General features: G+C 44.0%; 1 protein-coding gene across 2 annotated transcripts in view; it reads left to right on the top strand.

Moving 5' to 3' along the window:
* Window positions 1-23,459, top strand: part of MREG (melanoregulin) — a 63,472-nt gene extending 40,013 nt beyond the window's left edge. For both annotated transcript variants that reach the window (XM_045481161.1, XM_045481159.1), the window contains exons 3-5: window positions 18,696-18,786; window positions 20,353-20,516; window positions 21,836-23,459. In XM_045481161.1, coding sequence (XP_045337117.1) covers window positions 18,696-18,786; window positions 20,353-20,516; window positions 21,836-21,970 — 390 coding nt within the window. In that variant the 3' untranslated portion in view covers window positions 21,971-23,459. The remainder of the gene's footprint in view (window positions 1-18,695; window positions 18,787-20,352; window positions 20,517-21,835) is intronic.
* Window positions 23,460-24,356: the final 897 nt, after the last annotated feature.

Here is a 24,356-nt window from a genome sequence, read left to right as displayed (position 1 = left end):
TCTGAGGTACTGGGGGTTAGGTACTCCAATATAGGAATTTGCAATTCAACCCATAACGGTAGGTATGCCATTGATAGGATTGCGAATAGTTGTTTCTTTTGCTGGTCAGATGTAGCGTCTGTGGGCAAGTAGTGAACAAAGGGTCTGCCCTCAGGGGGAGCTCAGGTTGTACTGAGGGGAGACTGACAACAGATACAGAAAAAGTAGGTTGTGATGAGCACTTTGAAGAAAGATAAGACAATCTGAGGAGACAGAAAGTGACTCTGGGTGGGGGAGGGGAGGCCTGAGTGTGGTGAGAGAGTGAGCCTCATGGAGAATATTCCAGGCAGAGGGAATGGCAGACTCTAAGGCTCGGAGGCAGGAAGGAGCGTGGTGTGTGCCAGGAACAGCAAGACCCGTGTGGCTGCAGCAGAGGGACACAGAGAAGGGGCTCTGTGGTGTGGTACTGGGAAGCCAGAAAGGGCCAGACCAGGATTGCCTGCTGGGGTATGGCGAGGATTTTGAATTTTATTCTAAGAGGAATGGGGAGCATTTTCTAAACTAAACAAGTAAAAAAATGCTCATTTGCCCTGTGCAAATATGTTCTTTTCCTATGGACCTATTATTCCCAATCTGGGAAGCTCGCATTCCTTGGGAGTCCTAAGCAGGCCTGGCCTTGAACGTTGGGAGAGAATTCTCCACCGGTCTCTTGATTTCTGCACGCGTTGTGACAGGAGGCACTGCCTGCCTTTCGTGCTGGACTGTCTTTTCAAGTTTACATAGTGAACAACCTGGGAGATGTGGGTAGCCGTCTCTCTGGAGCAAAGGGCAGGCAGGCTTACTGTTCATTATGAAAGATTCAGGGGGTGCTCAGGTCGTGATCTTGCAGTTCGTGAGAGCGAACCCCATGTAGGGCTCTGTGCTGACAGCTCGGAGCCTGGAGCCTGCTTCTGATTCTGTGTCTCCCTCTCTCTCTGCCCCTCCCCCACTCATGCTCTGTCTCTCTGTCTCTCTCTCTCAAGGATAAAAAAAAAAACATTAAAAAAAATTAAAACAAAATAATTCAGTTTCCCTCAGTTCAGGGTTCCTTTCCTATAAAACAGCCTACTGTGTGTGCATGGATTATTTGACCCCCTTCCCATTCCTGCTTTGGAATTGGAGCTCGGAGAAACGACCATAAAAAGTGCCGACCCGCTATTGCTGGGTTCTTTGTCTCTTACCAGGAATCTCTTGGGGTTTTTTCTTGCCATATCTCATGAAACTGTGGCAGGAGAACTTGTTACCTTGTAAGGGAGTCAAATCTCAGATGCCTCGCAGTTCTTGACGCCCTTAGAATAGCTTCTGTGTTGGCATCAAGGCTGAGAACTTGACCATGGGCCAATGCTTTGGTGTCTTGTCTGTGGTTTCTAAACTTCTTAAAATAGAGTTGGAACTCTTCCCCACCCGCCAATGAAATCTACCAGAAAACTGATGAAGTTAAGACCTTTCTGGGTGAAGATTTCCTTACCTCAGGCAGCCTCCCCGGCTCCTGCCCAGGCATCTTTGGAAAAGTCACCCCACATAATATCAAAAATACTGTGTTGTGCTACTGCAAAAGCCCTTTAAAACTCAAATCTGGGGGTGCCTGAGTGGCTTAGTCGGTTGAGTGTCCAACCTTGGCTCAGGTCATGATCTCATGGTTCGTGGGTTCGAGCCCTGCATCAGGCTCTGCTCTGACAGCGTGGAGCCTGCTTTGGGATTCTTGCTCTGTCCTCTCTCTCTGACCCTCCCCCACTCGTGCTTTCTCTCTCTCTCAAAATAAATAAATAAACTTTAAAAAACCCCTCAAATCTGGTCTCTGGAAGCAATAATACATTAATTCTTATCAGAGACTGATTGCTTTATGTCTTAGCAAAAATTAATTTACGTGTCATTAGTATCATTAAAGGGTCAGCCCAAATTACTTTTTCAAAGGAATGGAACCCAGGACTAACAATTGCGGGATATGGAGGGGGAGGTTGAGAGAGAGAGGCACTACCGTGGTTGGCCCTGGGCATCCGGGCAGGACTGAAAAGTAGCAGAGAGAGTGCTGGAAACTGGAAGTATGGAGAGGGTGGCAGGCGATAAATAAAATCACATTTGAACTGCCCTTCCTGACACTCGCTCTTTTGCCATCCCTCCGTCCTAGTGTGGAAAGGATTTTCCTTCTTTGCTTGGTCTTTACTTGGTTTCCTTGATCCTCACAATCCCTTCAGGGTGCCCCATGAGCTCTGACCAGGCAGAGGGAGAGAGGCACCTTTACTCTCACATGTTTTATACTGGGGTTCTATGTGAGCTATCATTTGGAAAAAGACTCCCCTGCCGGAACAAATTTGAGAGCTCATCCACTTTACCCTGTCACCTCCGGGCTTTGGCAACGGTTGTGAAAAAGGAAAGCAGATGTTTATTTCATAGGGCAGGAAGAGGAGGGTGGTGCTACAGAAAGGATTCCTGGGATTCAGGCCCAACTCTGTCTCCTGACTGAACTGCTCATTTGCTGTGTGACCTTTGGCAGACCACACAACCTCTCTGGGCCTGTTTTTTTTTTGTTGTTGTAGTTTTTTTTTTTTTCGTCTATCAGTGGGAGGTATGAAGGACAGGATCTCAAAGTCCCCATATTTAAAGGCCTGTGAACTATGGATCAGTGACTTGGCTTTTAGCCCAAGAAACATTAAGTGTTGCATTCCCCTACTCCTGTGTCTTACGGAGCTAGACTTCATTTATGTCCTTTGAGCAAGATACATGCACTGTGCTTGCAATGGGCTTTGGACTTTTCTTTTCTTTTCTTTTCTTTTCTTTTCTTTTCTTTTCTTTCCTTTCCTTTCCTTTCCTTTCCTTTCCTTTCCTTTTCTTTCTTTTTTTTAAGTTTATTTATTTTTAGGAGCGGGGAGGCATAGATTAAGAGAAAGAGGGAGAGAGAAAATCCCAAGCAGGCTCCATGCTGCCAGCACAGAGCCCAACGCGGGGCTTGAACCCACGAACCGTGAGATCATGACCTGAGGGGGTTGGACATTTCAGAGAGTAAAACTGGGCGATTTGATTCTCCGTGCCACATTTTTCTCTACATTTCAGGCAAACTGTGGCTCACAGGCCAAATCCAGGTTTTTTTGCTTTGTTTTGCCAAATCCAGGCTTATCAGAACACAAACATGTCCATTTGTTTGCATATTGTCTTTGGCTGCCTTAGCGCTACATTGACCAAGTTGAGTTAGTTGTGGCAGAGGCCTCATGTCTTGTAAACACTAAAACATTTACCCCCGTCCTGAGATCATGCAAAGTTTGCCATTGGTTTCAGCACTCGGTAGACTTTGCTCAAGTGATTGTGTGAATTTACTTTTTCTTTTTTTTTTAAGTTTATTTATTTTTGAGAGAGATTGAGAGAGCAGGGGAGAGGGAGAGAGAGGGAGAGAGAGAATTCCAACACGGGGCTGGAATTCATGAACCGTGAGATCATGACCTGAGCCAAAGTCAGATGCTTCACTGACTGAGCCACTCAGACACCCCTGTGTGGATTTAATTTTTCATACATGAAGGGCACACAACCAACTCCTTTGAGGAAGACTTCCTGTGACATCCCCGACCCTGCCCTGCGTTGTGATACTTTGCAAGAGATCCTCTTTAGAAACGGAAAGACTCTTCTAGCCTTTTCATTTATGGGTGCAAGACATTTTTCATTTACCGATGATTTTCTTTTCCTTTTGAAAATGACTATACAATGACCTGTCTGTAAGATCAGTCACAATTTAAAAAAATACACTGTAATTTCCAAACACATTGAATGTGTAGTAGATTAATGGCACACCACCGTTTTCCCTTCCCATGCTGGGATTTCCACTGCACAGGAGTCGTGTCAGGGGCTTTGCTTGAGTTAACTAACGCCTGCCATGTTGATGACGAACCAAGCAGATATTGAGAAGGCAAGGTCTTGACAACTGGAAATGGCTGCCGAGTTGAGGATTCACGAGGCAGCTTCCTAATTGGCTTGGCACAGGGTCATCCCTGTGTCTGTAATAGCCAGGAAAGACTGGGATAATTATAAACAAAAGTGTTAGCCAGTTTGTTTCCAGGCAATTACAGGACTGCTTCTGCCTGAGCCATTATTTTGCCTTCAGGCTGTGGCATCGCATCATGCATGAGGCTTTGTCAGAGTAGCCCCCAAACGCTTGAGTTGGGGAGCCAGCCCTGGAGACAAAGCTGAAGGTTAGAGAGGTATAAGAAGAGGGCAGTGAATGGTGAATGGGAGGCTGCAATTGTAAGGAAAAAAGTTGTGTAAGGCTTGGACTGGAATAACAATTCCTAGGTGTTGCTGGGGCTGTGTTGTCACTGACAGGTGACAAAGGGAGTAAGCATCTTTTTCCTCTTGTGGAAGGGTCGGTAGGACTCGGGTTGTGTTCATGGGGCTCTAATATACTGGAGACCTGCTTGGTGTGATTAGGGCAGTAGTTTAGTTTGCAGTTCCAGGTCTTAAAAAGGATATCAATAACTTAGAGGTCTAGAGTATACAATGAACATATGGAGAAATTAGAACTTTCGAGTCAAGTGATGGGGGAGAGGTGGGGTGAACAAATCATAGATTGTCAAATCAGAGTCACGTGGATCATAGATCTTACCCAGCCAGTATCGAGGTTTGCTAATACTTTCAAAGACGTAGGCAATCCAGAGGTTCGGATGAAGCAGAGAGCATTCTGGTTCATTGAGAAGGTCACCCTAGGATGCCCTTCCCCCACAGGACATGCACCTCTGACTCAGTACTAGATGTGTGTAAATGAGGTTCACTGGGTTACCTCACATAGTGGAAAGCATTTAAGTTGCAAAAGGGCTCCATTTTATACCCCTTCATTATTTTGTAGCTTATGGCTCCAGGGAGCAATACCCCAAAGATGTTGGGTGTCTTGAGTCTAAGAAATGCTTTGGCCAGAGATATACTGCTAAGGGCATTCTATAGATACAGTTTCTTCCTCCTAGCAGATATCATACCTCTAGTTACCAGGAAATTCGGTTGATAAAGAAATTAGGGACACCTGCCAGGGTCCCTAGTCTTCTTTTCTTTTTTGGGGGGGCATACCTCTCCTCCAAAACACACACACACGCACACACACACACACACACACACACACCCAAATGAGTGAACGGATCACTGGCCACCTGCTTTAAACCCTTCCTTCTGTGGGGGGGTGGTGGTGGGGGGTTGAAGATGGAAAGGACTGATAAGTTTCAGTGCCAGGGAGAACTAAAACCCTTCCTTCTGGGGGTGGTGAAGATGGAAAGGACTAGTAAGTTTCAGTGCCAGGGAGAAATAAACAAGCTGACAGCTTTCAAATAAATAAAGAACAATTATTAGTAGGGTCCTTTGTGATAAGGTATGCAGGAAGAATAATTATAAAAAGTTACCCCTACAATAAGAAATGTTTGGGTTAAAAAAATGAGAAACATTTGGATTTGCTTTTTCTTTTTAAAAAAGAATTATAACTTCCTGATTTCTCTCTTCCATTCCTTTCTCTTCCTTGTGTTTCTACCTGGCTCCTCTGACTGCCTGCCACCCCCAGGTCATCTCAACTCTGCTGGGGCTTCTTTGTCAACACACCTGCCCTTGTCCTCACTCTGTTCCCCTGCTTTCTGTCTCCCTCCTCCTCTTGAAAGCTGGCAGAGATCCTGCAACCCAGAGTCAATGCCCCACAGGAGCAAGTGTTTTCAGCTAAGTATCACAACACGCACATACACACAGGAGCTTGCAAATTTATCCACAGGATTTTCAATTTGACAGCATTCATTTGAAGTCATATGAGTTGTGTAGAGTCTGTCAGTTGTCATCCAGAACATAGTAAATACTTCTCTAAATAAATTCAAATGAGAGTAGTACCCATAACTAGACTTTTTCATTTTGGGAGGTAAGTAGAATTAGGTGGGGTTAACAAAGGAAACTGTAAAAATAGTCTTCCTTAGGTATTTTAAAGTCTCTGTTCTGATTATAAAAGAAGTATGTAACCATTGTGGAAAATTTGGAAAACATAGGAGAAAAAAATCACCTATACATAATTCTACCCCGAGATAAATATTAGTATACTATTTTATTGCATTTTTCTTCTTTTTTTTGAGACAACAATGTATGTGTGTGTGTGTGTATATATACATATATATACACACACACATACACACACACACTATATGTATATATATACATACATATATTTATACAACACACATATATGTGCATGTATATACAAATGTACAATATACATACATTATGTATATAATTGTCTAGAAAATATATATTATAATAAATAAATATTCTGCCTTAACACCGATGACTCATGTATCTTAGGTCTTTTGTCTTCACCTTTTTGCATTTCCAGTTAGTGCTTTCATGGACATTATTTGCATTGATATTTTTTGTATTTGAGATTATTTCCTCAGGACAGACTCTTGTAACTGCAATTCTTAGATTAAATATTTTACCCATTTATATATATATTGAAACATATTGCCAAATAGTTGTCACTGTTTGTGAAAAAAATAAAATGACACCAATTTTATAACTTTCAATTAAAAAAACCTTTTTTTTTAATGTTTATTTATTTTAGAGAGAGAGAGAGACAGAGAGCGAGCAGGGGAGGGGCAGAGAGAGAGAGGGAGACACAGAATCCGAAGCAAGTTCCAGGCTGTGAACTGTCAGCGCAGAGCCCGATGCAGGGCTGGAACTCATGAACCGCGAGATCATGACCTGAGCCGAGGTTGGAAGCTCAACCTGAGCCTCCCAGGTGCCCCTGTAACTCTCAATTTAATGAAAGAGCCCCTTTCTTCACACCCTTCCCAGCCTTGGACATTCTCGTTTTATGTTTAATGGATAATTTAGCTAGACAACAGCAGAAACACCAAACTCATTATTGTACTGAGAATTCTTAAAGTGCAGGTGTTATTCCCCAATTGATCCTTCTGTGAATTCTCTCTTGATGAGTCTTTGTTCACTAGTGTGATTTTTCTTCTTATGTTAACCCCTAGCTATTATTTGTATCAAACACTTCCCCAGCATGTTGCTTACCTCTGTGTTATTATTTTCTTTCCTCGCTGTGTAAAAGTTTTGGGGTCTTATTTAGTCAAATGATATACTTTTCTGTTGTCTTGGAGGTACTTAAGAAGTAATAGGACATTTGTGTAGGTGTAGGTATCAGTTAACTGAGATTGTGGGTGGAAAGCACTTTGTTAAACTGAAAGACACGCTAGCAATAATAGGAACAGACTAGCCCCTCGATTTGGACCAGCTGCTCTCAGAGTGCTTACTAGCCATGTGGGGCAGCTGGCTGCCGAATTGGACAGCACAGGGCTGGATGCTGAAGGTAGCTGGATCGCGCGTGTCTTCTAGACTCTGGATTCAGACAACCCATCCTTAAATCTAACCTTGCCTCCGTACTCTGGAAGACGCAGCCTTCCTCAAGGGTACACTGCTTAACGTCATTGAATGATTTAGTTATTTCTGCCTTGCCAGAAATTTAAGTCCTCCTTTCCTCTCCATGAACAGGAATTTAGACTTATTATTCTTTGCTTTTGGTGACGGCAACTAATGGTCCCCCCCTGCGGTGATGAGAGCAGCAGAACGCTGAGCTGGTTCCAGCTAGTTGATTAGGAATAACAATATCACATGCAAACTCCATGCTCGGATTCTTCCCACCTGCAGCATCAGCCAAATCACATCCAGAGTTTGGCCCTTCTCCTAACTCTGAAGCCGGAAGTGGGCTGGAACCCCCCAAATTAGACAAAACTGACTTGCAATCTCATTGCTCAGAAGTCCAGTTTGTTTCATGGCTTTGCTGGCAGACTTTGGCAGCAGGAGCTGTGAGCTAGCCTTTGGCTTAATCTGGTTAAAACCAGATAAAGAATTAGGTCAGGGGCCTCTGGCTGCAAAGCAGTCTGATTCCAGAACTCCAGTGGAGCTGTGGCATAAAAATAAACAGGGAGAGTTGGAAAGGCATTGCTTGGCATTTACGTGTGACTTGTTCTAGGTCAAAATTCTAGTTTTAGTTCTGGGTCAAAACACATGAGCATTGCAGTTGGACAGCATTAGCAACCAGGGTAAGGATGTCCCTTTCCAAGGTGCTCCAAGCAGTAACTCCAGGATGGGTGTTAGGGGTTTGAGACTCTGAGTGGTATATAGAGTCAGGCTGCCCAAACTGCCAGACCTTAGAAAAGGTTTGCTTTACTATCTTTTAAGTATCAGAGCATCTGGGGTGTGGCCTCCGGGCCTAGTGGTCAGCCCAGCAGGCTGGTCCTAGACTGGGGGTATTGTGAACCCCACTGAGGCCCAGCTTTCCCTGGGATTCAGAAGAAGGGCAAGTAGATAGCTCTGGAAGGTCAGTAGGGAGGAGAGCTAGATGCAAATCTGTAACAAACCAAGAGTTTTGTTCTTATGTCACTAAAGAGGTGGGTCTGAGGTGGAGAGAGATAATAGCACGGGACCCTGACCTCCCCAGCTGAAAAGGCTCATTTCTGTAGACTCTAGGTACAAATAGACCTTTCCTGGAGTGAGTGCTCCAGACTGTTGAGATGTCCAGGCTGAAGCGATAAAGCCAGCCACTGTTGGGAGCCGTTGGAGGCCCCTCCAGGCCCTGGAGCCCCCAAGGCCCTAAGTGCCAGGTCCCTGCGCCCTCCTTGGCCACCACCCTTTACTACCCCATCCTCCAAGGTTCATCTCATCTGTTGTTTATCCTCTATTATGCTGAGTTTCTCTGCTCTGTCATTTGATCCTGTGCCATTTGGGCCGAGGTGGAGGCAGAGGGCTAATGAGCGGCCTGGATGTCTAGGAACAGTGAAATACAATCCTATCTTTCTCACTTACACACCATATCTGGCGGGTGGAGAAAATAGGCTTTTATAGTCCTGAAATAGGATGCCCCTCCTGGGTGGGTGGCCTTGACACGGTCCAGAACCAGCTGTGTTTAAAGGAAGCTCCTCTGTATAATCGACCGTGGCCTCCCTTCCTGCCCAGGTCTCCTGAGCCTGACCCTTGCCCTGGGATCTGGTCGCGTGATCTTTCCTCTGGCTGCAGGGCATCGAGGAGTGTGTCAACAAGTGGTAGACTGAGACAGAGGAGGCGGCCTCTGTGTATCCTGGACTTGGGCGGCCATGCCGAAAGCCATGTTTGGAATGGAAGTCTCTGCATGTTATGTTCCATTTCTTTCTTTGTGCCCCAGTTGCCATACTGGTGACCGGAAAGGACAATATAGCTGGCTAAACTTGGGCCTAATTGAGTGGCAGCATAGGATACCAGGAGGAGCATGGGTTATAGAGTCAGACAGACTTGAGTTTAAATGTTAGGTTCTCCTCCTAAGAGCTGTGGGATCTCAACTGAGTTACCTAAACTCCCAGAGCCTCTCTTAACATGTGGCTAGAAAGGGCCCCATAAAACTGTCCCTGGACTTGATGATGACGGAACAACACCCGGAGAGTCCCTGGGAGGGAGCCTGACATCAGGGCAGCCTCAACAGCTGTTATCATGTAAACAGACATACGTGAAAACAACTTTTCAAATATCAAATGCTTGATCAGGCACAGAATGGAAGAGGTGACTGGATTATTTTGTTTAATTCCACCTTTCTTGAATTTATCATTTCCCTAAAATAGGGAAATCAACATATCTTGGTTATATAATCCAGCCTTGTCCACAAAAGGCATGGATGAGAACCCAAGTGACTTTTTCTGATAAGATTTAGTGTCGGTTTCTAGATTAAAATAGGCACTGAGTCACTGGCAGAATTTAGTTTGGATGTGATTTGTCATCTTTCTTTGAATTCAGAAGCCCCATGGGGCACTGCTGTGTACAGAAAATTGTGTAAGATAGGGATGAATGCAGGTTCCTGTACCCAAGGACCCTACAATCTAGTAGCAAAGGGGACATCGCAAGTACCTTTACACCAATGTCTATACCATAAATATCTCTACAACAGTTTTCATAAAGGGGCCGAGGAATTTCAAAAGATAAAACAATTACTTTCGATTGGTTAGAAAGGCAAAGGCTTCTGAAGGTGGGGATATTGGAGCCAAACCTTGAAGAGTAAATAGGATTTAGATGGCTTGGTGAGCAGGTGAGTGAACGTGGTCAAAGGCACACAGGTCCAAGGTGTGCTCAAGAATAGACTGGTGGTCCCGTGTGGCAGGGGCTCACACGTGTGGCAGGATGTGGCCAAAGGAGACTGGATAGTCAGAGCATGGCGAGCCTGATCTGGATCGCAGCTTTATTCAATAAGAGGTGGGGCACCACCAAAGCTTTTGAGCAGAGCGCTTGAAGACAGCTGGTTGGGAGACATTAGCTTCTGGAAGCAGAGGGACCAGTGAGTTTGCAGCTATGCAGGCCAGTTAAGGCTGACGAGGTGGGAATCGTGTGGCAGAGGGCAAATCAGCAGGAGCAGATGACTGGTTTGGATTGGGAGGGCTGGCCTGAAGGGGAGCGGGCAGCAGAGAACCAGGCTTGGCGCACCGGAGGGAGGGCGCTGCCTCGGGGAGGCTGGCAGGGAGTCTCGTGGGTTCTGTAGACAGACAGCCCGAGGAGGGGCCAGGAGAGACTTGAAGCTGAGGCTTGGGGTCAGGAAAAAGTAGGAGACTGGGAGTAACCTACAGAGCTGAGGCGCTGGGGAAATCATCCGGGCAGATGGAGATGAGAAGAAGGCCCAAGACAGAGCCTTGGTGCAGAATGGCAAGGGAGGAAGAGGCAAAGGGAGAAGAGGAGGCTGCCAAGGAAAGGGAGGGGGGCGGGGGGAGGGAGATCAGCTGGGGGGTGCACTCTAGAGGCAGCAGACCCCAAATCTCGGACCTGCTGCTGCAGACTCCAGGGAGATACCGGACCTTTGATAATATCAGGATGGAGGCTGGTGGATGAGTCCATGCCTCCTGCACTGAGTGGGCACTTCTCAGAGGTGCGTTCCTTCTTCCCTTTCTCCGGAGAGGCATGTTACAAGGGGATGGCCATCAGGAATCCATGCTTTAGGTAGGGCGAAGGCCACGGGAGGGGACAAGAGCCACCCCTGACTGGTCACTAGTGAGATGAGAAGGTGGGGAAAACACCTTAGCACTTTCTGTGGGTAATGGGTCTGACGGGGGCCGACTGCCCGGGGCTGGTGAGTGGGTGGGGGATGAGGAAGTGACAACAGCAAGTGGAAGCTCCCCGGGACCGAGCCATCTGGCAGTGAGGGAGGGGCCTGGGGAATGGGATGGAGTTTGAGGAAGCCAGCGGGGTACAGGGGCTGCTTGCGTCAGTGACTCAGCTGTCCTTTTAAGAAGAGTGAGCCAGTTCCTTCTAAAATCCTTTTTCCTGGATGTGGCACATGAGGCCAAGCTTTTGGGTGTCTGTTTAAAGCTGCCTGCTGGTTAACTCTGGGAGGAGGAAGCCCATCACATGAGTGCGTTGAACCAGCTGTCTGTCATGTGAGCTCTGGGGAGGACGTGGCTGGGATTCTGAATCAGGCATCCTTGTAACCCTGTAATCCTGCAAGTGTGGCAGAAGAGGGCTGCATGCTCTCCAGGGACTTTTCCAAGGAAGCGGGGATAATGTGGCTGGCTTCCTTTCAGGCTGAGAGGTGGGGCAGCAAGGGAGAGGAGCAGGGGAAGTACCTCTGGTCAGTCTGAGACACTTAGGGTTTTCCTCAGTCTTGGAGCCTGAAGCATAGTTTCAGAAAAGTATGGGGAGTTTCACGGCTCTCTGTTGCAGACAGACACCGTTCAGGCCAAAATATTGACCTTTTCTCCTTGGTCCTCAGAATCTCAAACCTTTGCAGCTTGGGCTACCCCTCCCTCACCAGTCTCCTCCACGTGCCTTGGAGGGGACGATTTTGTCTTTGTCTCCCTCCTCAGAGAGGACATGGGAACGGGGGGGGGGGGGGGGGGGGGGGGAGGGACAGGAGGGAGTGTGGGGAAGAAAGGGTGGGGGAAAGTGGCAGGGGGTTGAGCTCCTTTCCGCTTGTTCTCCGGACAGGAGACAGAACTGAAGTCCCCCAAAGAAGGACCAGAGCATTAAGTCCCAGGAAGCCAACCCTTGGAAAAGATGTTCTTGGGTTTGGTAGCCTTCTTGGCTAGGACCTGGGAAAACTTTGTCTGTAGAAAAGTTCTCTCCCAAGACTTCGATTGTGTTTTCTTGGTTCCTCCTCAGGCACAGCTGCTGTGGCTTCAGGTTGGTTTCTTCTCTTATCAGCTGTTCTTTTGTTCTCTTCCTCTACTTCCTTCGCTCCCTTCCCACCTGGCCACCCAGCCCTCCCTTCCTGTTTTAGAGGGTAGTGTGGACAGTGGCTAAGTGCATTGGCCCCACAGCCACAAGCCGGGATGTGAAGTCCCAGGTTTCCCTTACTAGTACGCACTCGGGCAAGTTACCTCAGTTTCCTCATTCTTGAGATGTATAATAATATGCATTGCCCAGAGTAACACATGTGATGAGAATTACCTGAGTAAACCGTGTAAAGAGCTTAGAGTAATGCCTGGAAAGGAGTAAGTGCTCTATAAACATTCTATCTATCTACTTATCTATCTATCTATCTATCTATCTATCTCTGTTTTTTTATAAATGCCTTCAAATCCTTTTGGATTTTGTCAGTTGATATAGGAAAACATATTACATCAAAAGAGCCTATAGGAATTCTATTTCTAGAAATTTAAAATTATATACAGTTGGCCCAGGGACAACATGAGTTTGAATTGCACAGGTCCACTTATCTAAGGGATTTTTTCAATAAATGCAGTGCAGTACTGTAAATGTATTTTCTTCTATTTTAATAATATTTTCTTTTCTCTGGCTTACTTTATTATAAGAATGCACTACCTAATACATATAACATGCGAAGTTTGTGGTAATCGATGGTTTATCTTATCAGTAAGGCTTCTAGTCAGTAGGAAGCTATTAGTAGGTCAGTTTTGGGGGAATCAAAGTGATACATGGATTTTTGACTGCTGAGGAGGTTGGCACTCCTAATCCCTGAGCTGTTCAAGTGTCACCGGTGGTCTATTTCTTATAGAAATTATCCCTTAGAGGTCCCATGATGAAGGGCTCATTATCTTACAAAGACTTCATTCTGAATAGAAAGTTTCTTCTTACTTTGATCTTCCTTCTTGGGGCTTCTACCTGTTAGTCTTAGTCCTGCATTTTGAGTGTATATAGAGAAAAGAAAAGGAATCTTTCTACCTTACAGCAACTGCTTAAGCTTGAAGGATGCTATCACATACTCCCAAAGCCCCCTAGTTTGCAGATCAGTCAGCCAGGCCACCACGATTTGGTTTCCAAGCACCTCACCTCATCTCGTCTTGGTTACTCTCCTGGCTGTGCCGCCGTTTGACAAAATGCCTCTTTAGGCATTTCCCCAGTAGTTCTGTGCAGAGGACAGAGATTATCACTTCTTTTTGATCAGTATTTGGATTAATGCAATACAGCATTACAAAATACTGTAAATGCTTAGGGGCCCATTTTCAGTAAAACAAATATATATATACCTATTATAATTTTGTGTTTGTCTATACCAGATGGTCAAAAAGTCAAGTTAGAGAATGATCTGGAAGGAAAGAGAGAGAGAGAGAGAGAGATGTAGAAACTAAATTACTCATTGTCTATAGCAGGCAGTACAAAGAAAGTTTAAAGTTTATACATGAGAAATTGAAAATGTAAGCCTAATATTGGGAGTTATGGAGGTAGCTACCAGAGTAGGAGATGAAGAGGAGGAGTAGGAAGAGGAAGGAGAACAGGAAGGGGGAGGGGAAGGAGGAGGAAGAAGTGGTTACTGAGGCATAGACAAGAAACAGGATGGGAAAGAAAACTTTTAGTTTTCATTTTAGACCGTTATGTCCTCTTTGAGTTTTTGATTCTTTCTTTCTTTTTTTTAATGCTTATTTATTTTTGAGAGAGAGATAGAGCATGGGTAGGGGAGGGGCAGAGAGAGAGGGAGACACAGAATCAGAAGCAGGCTCCGGGCTCTCATGCTGCCAGCTGAGCCCGATGCGGGGCTTGAACTCACGAACCGCGAGATCATGACCTGAGCCAAAGTCGGACGCTTAACTGACTGAGCCACCAAGGTGCCCCTCTTTGAGTTTTTACTTCTACGTGTTCTGTTCTTTTTATAACTAAATATAAGCTGGAGTGCTTGAATGGCTCAGTCAGTTGAGTGTCTGACTTGATCTCAGCTCAGGTCATGATCTCATGGTTCATGGGATCCAGCCCTTACATTGGGCTCTGTGCTGACAGCGTGGAGCCTGCTTGGGATTTTCCCTCTCCCCCTCTCTCTGCCTCTCTCCCATTCACACATGCTCTCGCTTCTCTCTCTCTTTCTCAAAATAAATAAATAAACATTAAAAAAATAAGTTGATACTTTTGAAATTGTGCCCGACTTTAAGATGACTTAAAATATATGTAACCTCTTATTAGAGTACATTTCTCTACATGTATAAATCACCTTTTTTTAGAAAGAAATGTGAAATACTTTTAAACTGTCCCATTCGTCCACAACCTCACAGTAATGTGGTACGGATGAGAATGAACGGTTTTTGTTTTGTGCATGAGGAAATGACCCTGAGAGCTTCTGTCAGAACTCAAGGTCAGGCCGAGCTCATGGGAGTGAAATCTGGAGGTGTGCTGGCTGTTGATGGCTGCAGGAGACTGACCTTTGTTCTGCCTCAGCCTTCTTATCTGGCTCGAATCTGATGGGCCAACAACCAGAGAGGAGAGACTCATCAAGAATCTGCTTTGAGCACCTTCAGTTACTCGCTTCAATCACATGTCTTTCACTTGGACTTGGCTCCCAAGTGTCTTATGAAATCCATCCTATGCTATTTCTCTTATTACGCCTTCGCTAATTTACTTATTGTTAAAGTTTCTGACCACCGACGAGCACAACATATCACATCCGATTTTATGAGAAGACAAACAAAAGATTATTTTAGAAAATAAGACTTCAACTTTTGATGTCTAGTGGATTTGAATTTCAGCTCACTTGTGAAGATGATTTAATTGATCTTTGTTAATTTTGAGTTATTTATCTCAAAACACATTGTGACGAGTTAAAATTGTAGACAGACACAATGAGACTTGCTTATCTCTAGTACCAGGGAGTTGGTGAGTTTTTTTAGTTGTGAGTAAGATTTTGTGTATCACCATTTGTAGCATTTAGATTTAGATTCTGTATTTTGGAGTCATATATTTTTTTTCAAGTTTGTTTATTTTGAGAGAGAGAGATTGTGAGTGGGACAGGGACAGAGTGAGAGGGAGAGAGAGAATCCCAAGCAGGCAGGCTCTGAGCTGCCATCAGGGAGCCCCAAGCGGGGCTCAATCTCATGAATTTTGAGATAATGAATTGAGCTGAAATCAAGAGTCAGATGCTTAACAGACTGAGCCACCCAGGAGCCCCTGGGTTCATATGTTAAAGACAAATTCAAATTCCTCTCTTATCATTTATTTTATCAAAAGCCAATTCTTAGATAAAACCCTACCCATGCTTCTACTGGTTTTAGAACTTTAAATTTTGCACAGAACTTCCAGATACTTTCGTATGTGATTATCCATGACTCTTCTGTCAAAAGAAGGCAGTAATAATACATATATATGAAATGCAGGGTTTCATTCCATTAATCTTCACAAGCACCTACCATGCGCAAGTCAGTTGATGCATCGTGTGTGGATCCGTCCTTAGCAGATATTTCAATGTCAGTGTTGCTTCTCCATCAAACACTTATCAGAGTAACAGACGCTGAAACAGAATGAATTCGTGTGACATTAAGTGTTGGCATTCAGGAATAGCAAAATAGTTGACAGATGGACAGCAAGAAGAGAAAAGTTAAAAAAAAAAAAAGTCTGCGGGCGCCTGGGTGGCTCAGTTGGTTAAGCATCCGACTTCAGCTCAGGTCATGACCTCAGTCTGTGAGTTCGAGCCCCGCGTCGGGCTCTGTACTGACAGCTCAGAGCCTGGAGCCTGCTTCGGATTCTGTGTCTCCCTCTCTCTCTGCCCCTCCCCTGCTCATGCTCTGTCTCTGTCTCAAAAATAAATAAAAATATTAAAAAAAAAAAGTCTGAAGCTTGGATGACCCCGTGATGCTGGGTCTCTGAAAACAAAGATCTGGCCACATCGAGTTGAGGAAACAAGTTCTAAGGCATCAGCCTAGGATGAGAAAACGCCTCTGAGACCTTGAATCACAAGTTAATGAAGCCACCTAGTGGTTTGATTCATAATTTGAGGTCTGAGGATCCATCATGTAGGGTCTCGCCAGTCAAGTGTGACTGAGAATCTCATCACTTTCCATTGAAGGAGGGTCCGTTTCCTTGAGAATCAGTGCGACACTGCTCTGTGTAATAGTTTATTTATTTACGGTCTTCTTTCCATCAGAAAGGACCTAAGCAACTCACATGAAAAGACAGTGAGGGAGCACAGACCAGAAAATGAGGGATAAAAACCAAAACATGAATAAAGACAGAGAGTAGCTCGAAATTTCGGTCATTCAAAAATGCATATGAAATCCTATCAATTTTCCACAAAAGGACTCTGTATTTTCACCCATTGGAGACTGATGAGTTATAAAATTCACAATGTCCAGAATGATGCAACAGTTTTCAGGAAAAGTAAAGCTGTACCTGCTGCTAAGAGCAGAGAAATTTTACTTCTGGAGGTCCTCACAAATGAGATACCGTACAATAGAATGTGTGTATCCTTGATCCTCACAAAAGAAGTCATCCTGAGTCCTGGAGGATTGTTTCTTAATTTGATTTGGAGGAGAACGGGCACCGAACGCCACCTTTAGGTCTTGCATTTAACACATTGGATCCTCAGAATAAGCCTATGAGGTAGGTAGCATTATTATCCCTCTATGCATACAAGGCCATTAGACGTGGTTTTGAATTTGCCCAGAGTCGGGCTGTTAATAAATAATGGAGCTGGGACCCAAACCTGGGCAGTATGGCTCCAGCACCCATGTTCTTTTCCAAGATGCTATATACCGAATGGCCACTTTGGTACATTGAGGCCCATCTAATGAAAAGGACAATACTTGAGTTCCCCCTCCCCCCCAATTTATACACTCTACTCTGTAGGGATTATGTATATCATGGGATTTAACATGATTCTAAAGGTGAGGTGAGGGTTTCATATTTCTGAGATGACCCAGTTAACCTTGCTTTCTTCTAGGGTCACAGACTTTATCCCTGACCCCAGTTGCCACAGAGTCTTGCCCACATATGTACATACACTCCTTCAGTCAAAAAAAAAAAAAAAAAAATAGAAGGGGGCCAGGAAAAAGTACTCAAATTCACCCCTTACTGTTTCCAGTAGGGGATAGCTGAAATCCTATGCCCTTTTGTTGGCATATCCCTAGCTACAAGATCTAAGATGCAGTCATCACAAAACACTCTTTATTTTGCTGGCTTTTCATTTTCAAAGTGGTATCTATAAATATTTGGGAATGGCAGCTAAATCAATTTATCTTAACCAGTCAAGAAAGTTGATTAGCAATGAGCAAGGCCAGCCTTGAAGGGAACGTGGTAGGGAAATAGTGGCATCATTGAAATGTGCAGTTAGACGAGTCAGAATATCACATACTTGAGTCTTAAATTGAACATTAAGAATGATGTTCTTTTAAGCTGTGGTTAGAATAGCTGTGTGGTTAATGTTTTTGCTAAAAGGAAAAGGTATACGCTATAAGATGACTGTTCTGTATCGATAAGGCTCCTTAAAAATAAATTTCCATGATATTTAAAAGAAACACTTAGCTTAATAAAGATTCTAATACTCCTGAAAGATTCAAGTTCTGTTTTGGGACCAACATGCTGGCCCACTGCCCATAAGATGGAAGTTTTCAGAATGAGAGCTTTTTAATCATTCTGCTGAATGCTTGAAAGATCCACCCTGTCATGGAATGTAAGGGAAAGAGAGCAATGCTGAGATACGGTGAAAAAAACATTGGCTGGCAATCAAGAAGCCTGGGATTCCCGGGTCTACTTTATTCTGATAATAAAGGAAGAAATAAATTCTTTGCATGTGTCATGTTTCTCATGAACTTTGGAGTCAGACCTGGATTCAAGTACCAACTCACGGGCCTTAGTTTGTTCATGTACAAAATGGCTCTAGTCATACAGAGATTTTATTGGGTGCTCACTGTGTGCAGACATTGTGCTTTTACATACCTTTAATCTTATAAGTCTTGAATGAAATCATCACTATTGTTATCCCCACTTCACAGGCAAGATCACTGCAACGGAGAGACCAGGCAATGTGAGGAATTTAATTAGGATCAAATATGTATACTGTATGTCATATCACCCACTACAGCACATTCCCCAGAATTGGTAGCTGACGGATTCCTCTTGACTCTCTTCTCACCCGTGTCCTTTTCTCCTTTTAGAACGGTTTTGAAGGAGCACCTTTCTCCTTTTAGAAAGGGTGGCTCGGTCCGTTAAGCGTCCGATTCTTGGTTTTGGTTCAGGTCATGATCTCTCGGTTTGTGAGTTCGAGCCCCGTGTGGGGCTCCATGCTGTCAGCCTGCTTGGGATTCTCTCTCTCTGCCCCTCCCCTTATCGCTTTCTCTGTCTCTCTCTCTCAAAATAAGTAAATACACTTAAAAAATTAAAGAAAAACAAGAAAGGTTTTGATGCTTAGTGAAGAGGAGAGCCACACATGTCTCTAGCGTATGTTTGGGAATTAGATAGCAGTGTAGGCCAAAGGGTAAAAATAAAACTGAATTTTTATTTTCCTACAGGAGTGGCAAAAACTCAACTATGATATCTACACCCTGCGACAGATTCGAAGGGAAGTGAGGAATAGGTGGAAACGCATTTTAGAAGATTTAGGTGAGTCCGGAAGTGATTATGACATGGTACAAATACCTAGCGGTGATCATTCCTCTTCCCTTTCTTCTGCATGGTTTTTATAAAAGTCATATTGATAACTGGCTGGTTAAAGCTACTGTGTACTAATTATTTTCCCAGTCCTATCCACCTCGTATCCTCAAGCATAAACATCTGATGTTTCTGTTACACCAACCGATGTCCTGAGGACATAGTTTTGCCATGCGTTATGCCATCTGTCCTCAGAATGGAGTATCATAGGACAGGGCAGTCGTGTGGGCACTACCACTGAATGTTTGTGGCATTAGATTAGGATCATGATTAGATTAGATTGTGTCATTGAATTAGAAGTCATTGGGGGCGCCTGGGTGGCGCAGTCGGTTAAGCGTCCGACTTCAGCCAGGTCACGATCTCGCGGTCCGTGAGTTCGAGCCCCGCGTCGGGCTCTGGGCTGATGGCTCAGAGCCTGGAGCCTGTTTCCGATTCTGTGTCTCCCTCTCTCTGCCCCTCCCCCGTTCATGCTCTGTCTCTCTCTGTCCCAAAAATAAAATAAACGTTGAAAAAAAAATTTAAAAAAAGAAAAAAAAAGAAGTCATTGTATGTTTTTGGCGTTAGATTATGACTACGATTAGATTAGATTATGTCATTGAATTAGATGAGCGTGGTTGCGCGATTAGTAGTAGCTTTGTAAGACGAGGCAGGTGGGAAGAAATATTGTTTGCAGGAGAGACAGCAAAACTCAGTGTAGACTTACAGAAGGACTAAAAGGTAGAAAATCTTCAGAGTTCAGATAAACACCTGTGGCATCAGAGCTGATGTTGGGTATTGATTTTGTTAATTCTGCCAGGGTCGTGATCCTGTAAACATGTGTCTCTCTCTGCCTCCCCTCCCCCCAAAATAAATCAACTTTAAAAAATAAAAGTGAATTTATCAGTTTTGAAGTCCCTAATCCTTCTGCCTTGAAAGACACCATGACACTCACTTTGGCGCATGGTGTACCCAGTTGCTTACCCTATTGCTTTATTGGGATATAGTGGGATGGGCTGGACCTCTAGCCCTCTTAATTGACCCAATATTATTGGGAGTTAATTGTCTCCTTTTTAGTTACTCCAGGAGGGTATAAATTACTGAGTCTTTCATATTTTGGGTGAGTAATTTTAACCAGGCAACCCTATTGCCCCGGGGAAGGGAATCAGGACTTGGGGAAGAGGAGGCCTGGAGGTGGGGGCCACTTTGTAGCTCCCAAACTGTGAAGGCAGGTGAGTGCAGAGCAGGGACTGGGAGGGAGGATTTCAATCACAAAATAAGAATTAAAAAAAAGGCAGCAAGCAAACTGAGGCTTACCTCTGAGGCAAAAGCTAAGGAAGAAAATTAAACAAGAAGAAACCTCAAATGAGCTTTAATTAAAGACCCCGCTGATCATACTGACCTGGAAAGTAGCACATGGAGAGGTGCCTTGGCTTCCGCTGTGTGTTTGGAACCCACATTTGGGTGCCTTCTTAATCTCCTGCAGGACCACCGTGTTCTGTGACTGCTTTTACACGAGGGATAAGTTTTTTTTCCCCACAGGTTTTCAAAAGGAAGCAGACTCCTTGTTGTCAGTGACAAAACTCAGCACCATCAGTGATTCCAAAAACACAAGGAAAGCTCGGGAGATATTGTTAAGATTGGCTGAGGAAACCAATATTTTTCCAGCAAGTTGGGAGCTCTCGGAGAGATATCTCTTTGTTGTGGTAAGTGCATATATATATATATATATATATATATATATATATATATTAAAGTTTATTTATTTTGAGAGAGAGAATGTGAGCAGGGAAGGGGCAGAGAGAGAGGCAGAGAGAAAGAATCTTAAGCAGGGATTCAGCTGTCAGCACGGAGCCTGACTTGGGGCTCCATCCTAGAAACTGAACCTTGAGATCATGACCCGAGCCAAAATGAAGAGTCGGACACTCAATCAAGTGAGCCACCCAGGCATCCCAAGTGGATGTGATTAAAAAAAAAAAAAATTAATGTTTATTTTTGAGAGAGAGAGAGAGTGTGAGTGGGGAAGGGGCAGAGAGAGAGAGGGAGACACAGAATCCGAAACAGGCTCCAGGCTCTGAGCTGTCAGCACAGAACCCGACGCGGGGCTCGAACTCGGGAAGGGTGAGACCATGTCTTTGGCTGAAGTCGGACGCTTAACCAACTTAGCTGCCCAGGAGCCCCAAGTGGGTGTGATTTTTTTATGTGTATTTTTTAATTTTAATTTTATTTTTATGCATTTTATTTTATTTTATTTTTTATTTTTATTTTGTTATTTTATGTGTTTTTCTAAATTTTTTATTCCAGCACTGCCGGCAATACCCAGTTTGAGCTGGCAGATGAGGCTGCCGTGTCGTGAACGGGTTTCCAGGGTCTAGCTACATCAGAACCACAGGAAGGGCTTTACACGTGCAGATTTCTGGATTGCACTCAGACGTATTAAGGCTCGGTTGTGGCTCAAGAATCTGTACTTTCTAGGGGCACCTGGGTGGCTCAGTCAGTTGAGCGTCTGACTTTGGCTCAGGTCGTGATCTCACGGTTTGTGGGTTTGGTCCCCACGTCGGGCTCTGTGCTGACCGTTCAGAGCCTGGAGCCTGCTTCTAATTCTGTGTGTGTGTGTCTCTCTCTCTGCCTCTACCCTGCTCAGGTTCTGTCTCTGTCTCTCTAAAATGAATAAACGTTAAAAAATTAAAAAAAAAAAAAAAAAAGAATCTGTACTTTCCAGCTAATTCTGCTACGTAGTCAGCTTTTTGAATCACTTGTAGGTCAAAGAGATTCAAGAAACATTGTTTACATAACCTAAGATTAACAAAGGGTTTGAAAGAGCGCTAAGAATGTAGAGTGTTTCTTGAATAATGTAAGCAAAGGGTGAAGGGATATCTCTAAATTTGTTGAGAAAAATGTAAGATGTGTTTTCCTTGCCCATGATTATTTCTAGGCTGGGTGTATCGTCGTGTTTAGATTGTTTTCCCATTGACGTGGCTTCGTTCCCATCTTGACAACATTTGTATTTTTAAATCTTTGGCAGGACCGTCTTATTGCTCTTGATGCAGCAGAAGAGTTCTTTAAAATTGCCAGTCGAACTTATCCCAAGAAACCTGGGGTCCCAAACCTGGCAGATGGCCAGAAAGAACTGCACTACCTTCCATTTCCAAGTCCCTAAAGGAGAGGCTGGGAGGCAGAGCTGGGATTCCCCCACGGGGACACAACAGCCAGCCCAAGTGGGACAAATGCGTACAGGAGACCGTAAGCACGTGGAGGGCCAGTTAAGTGAAAAATGATTCTAAATCCTATAAAAAACTAGGGGTTTGGATATCTGGTCTTCATGAGGATGCCATTGTAGGAAAAGTTCAGGTTGCATTGAAACAGCCTGGTGATCTTGCATCAGGGAGTTAGGGTGATATTTCCTCATGGGGGATTGGATTTCAAGAGCCCACTGTCCCCATTTGGGTTTTGGTTGTGTAATAAACTCTTGTCACTAAGCCTATTGGGGGAATGGGGTGTTCTAGTTAGGAAAACAATAAGATTGATAGAGCTATTGTTGAACCCAAATATGGAGTACTGAATTTTAAATAATTATTATATAATATAGGCTAATGCCAAAATAACGCCAGGCATTATGCGACCTTTCTTGGATTTGGAAGATCCTCCAGGACCTTGGAGGTGTCAGAGGCATCATTTTGAATATGAGTTATGTATTCAGAGGTTTAGATACGGTAGATGATGGGAATATCTAAGAGCGCTGCTCAGAAGGGAGTTCCAAATAGATCGATCCCAGGCAGAGCTTCCTTCAGCTCTGTCTTCAGTTGTGGGACACGCGTCTTAAATTCTAAATATTAGCAATACCTGGTTACCTCATTTTTGCATACTATCCATTTCTAGACCCCAAGCCCTTGATATTTTATCTGGAATAGCATCGGTACACTGGAATGTTTGACCTCCACTTCCTTCTCTTCTCTTTAATCTGTTTCTGGCGTCTTGGCTGAGAGTTGTACCTGCCCAGTGACCTTTAGCACAGACTCGTGTCTCTGCGTCTGCAGGCAGTATTGCACGGAAGAAGGTCATTGCTGTACTTTTTTCCATTCAGAAGAGGATTTCCAAGATGGAGCAGTGCTGAATTACAGCTTGCTTCTAGCCACAGACTGAGAAGTCCAGCCTCAAAAGTTACTTGCCCCTTAAGCAAGGAGGTTGCCAGGAAATCATGGTTCATGTTATTGAAAAGACTTTCAGAACCTGTAGGATTTACCCATAGATTGCTGAGAACAACGGCGATATTTTTACTTTTACAGACTTTGCTCTTCTAACTTCAGGTGAAAAGGAACTTGAATTAGTCTGTCCAGGGGATCATGACTTGAAAACTTTCTGATTAGCTCTTTCAGTAGTGGACACAATGTTTGAAGTATCTGTTAGAGGAGACACACGTTCTCCATCTATTAATGCAATGTAGACCAGATTAACTGACATGTTTCAGGAAGATTCTTTCTAGTTTAGCAAGTAAGCTAAAAGTTTTATTTTTTATATTTAATGCTTAATCTCTCTCTTGTGTTGTTTAAAATTAGCCTGCAGATAATTTCCCTCACTTCTGTAGGCTCTCGCGAGATAAACATATAAACAGTGAAATAAACAAATAAAAACAAAAATGAACAAAAATCTTTGAAAATTGTATTGTTTTCATTTCTGTCTTCATAATTTGTGTTTTGCCCTTCTGCTTTTTTTGATGAGATGTTTGCATCTATGAAGAATAAATTGTCATCATTGTCTTTGTTTTTGGTAATGAATGAGTAAGGATGAGAATGTACCTATGATTATAAAAAACATGGAGTTATCCAGGAAATTTTCCTTGGAAGGAATTAAAAAGTTTTTCCGTTTACTTTTCAGTTGGATGTGTGTTATAGTTCCAAGAAATAAGGAACAGATAATTCTTCCCATAATCCCTTTAAATTAAAGGGTAAAGAAACTGATAGGCAAATGGATTTAAGGACCTTCCCTCATCCTAAAGTCATTCAAGGGGGCAGATCTGTGCTCAAGTCTAGGGGACATCGAAGTACATGACAGGCTCAAGGGTGACTGAGGTAGCGTTCCAGAAGTTACACGGTGTTCAGCAGGACCCAGATCCACAGATGTGCAGGTGGCTGGAGGGTTTTCCTACTGTTGAAATGTCTCCCTGTTGGCCAGTGTGGTACTTCTCAAATGTTCATCTATGTATGTACAGTGATTTAAGGTGGTAGATGAATGGGGATTTCCACATTAAAAGCTATTTATTTTAATGTGCACCAGAGGAAAATCTCTGTAATTTGCACATCAGGAATTGATGGATATCCTGTTTAATGGATATTCTTGCAGTAAACAATAAAGTATTTATGCTTCCTTAAAGGTGGAAGGCCACCCAGGAAACCACAGTGGACATATTGACCATGGTGAGGGGCCACCAGCATCACTGAGAAGCTCAGTGGTAGGCCTGTAGTCCAGATGCTGTTCCAGAAGTGGGCTCACTGATAGCAACGGGGATGGATGAAGAGGGGCCTGGTGGCACAGAAGCGAAGTGCGCA

The sequence above is a fragment of the Leopardus geoffroyi genome, chromosome C1, assembly GCF_018350155.1.
Source record: "Leopardus geoffroyi isolate Oge1 chromosome C1, O.geoffroyi_Oge1_pat1.0, whole genome shotgun sequence".
Classification (NCBI taxonomy): Eukaryota; Metazoa; Chordata; class Mammalia; order Carnivora; family Felidae; genus Leopardus; species Leopardus geoffroyi.
This window is presented reverse-complemented; position numbering and strand designations above follow the sequence as displayed.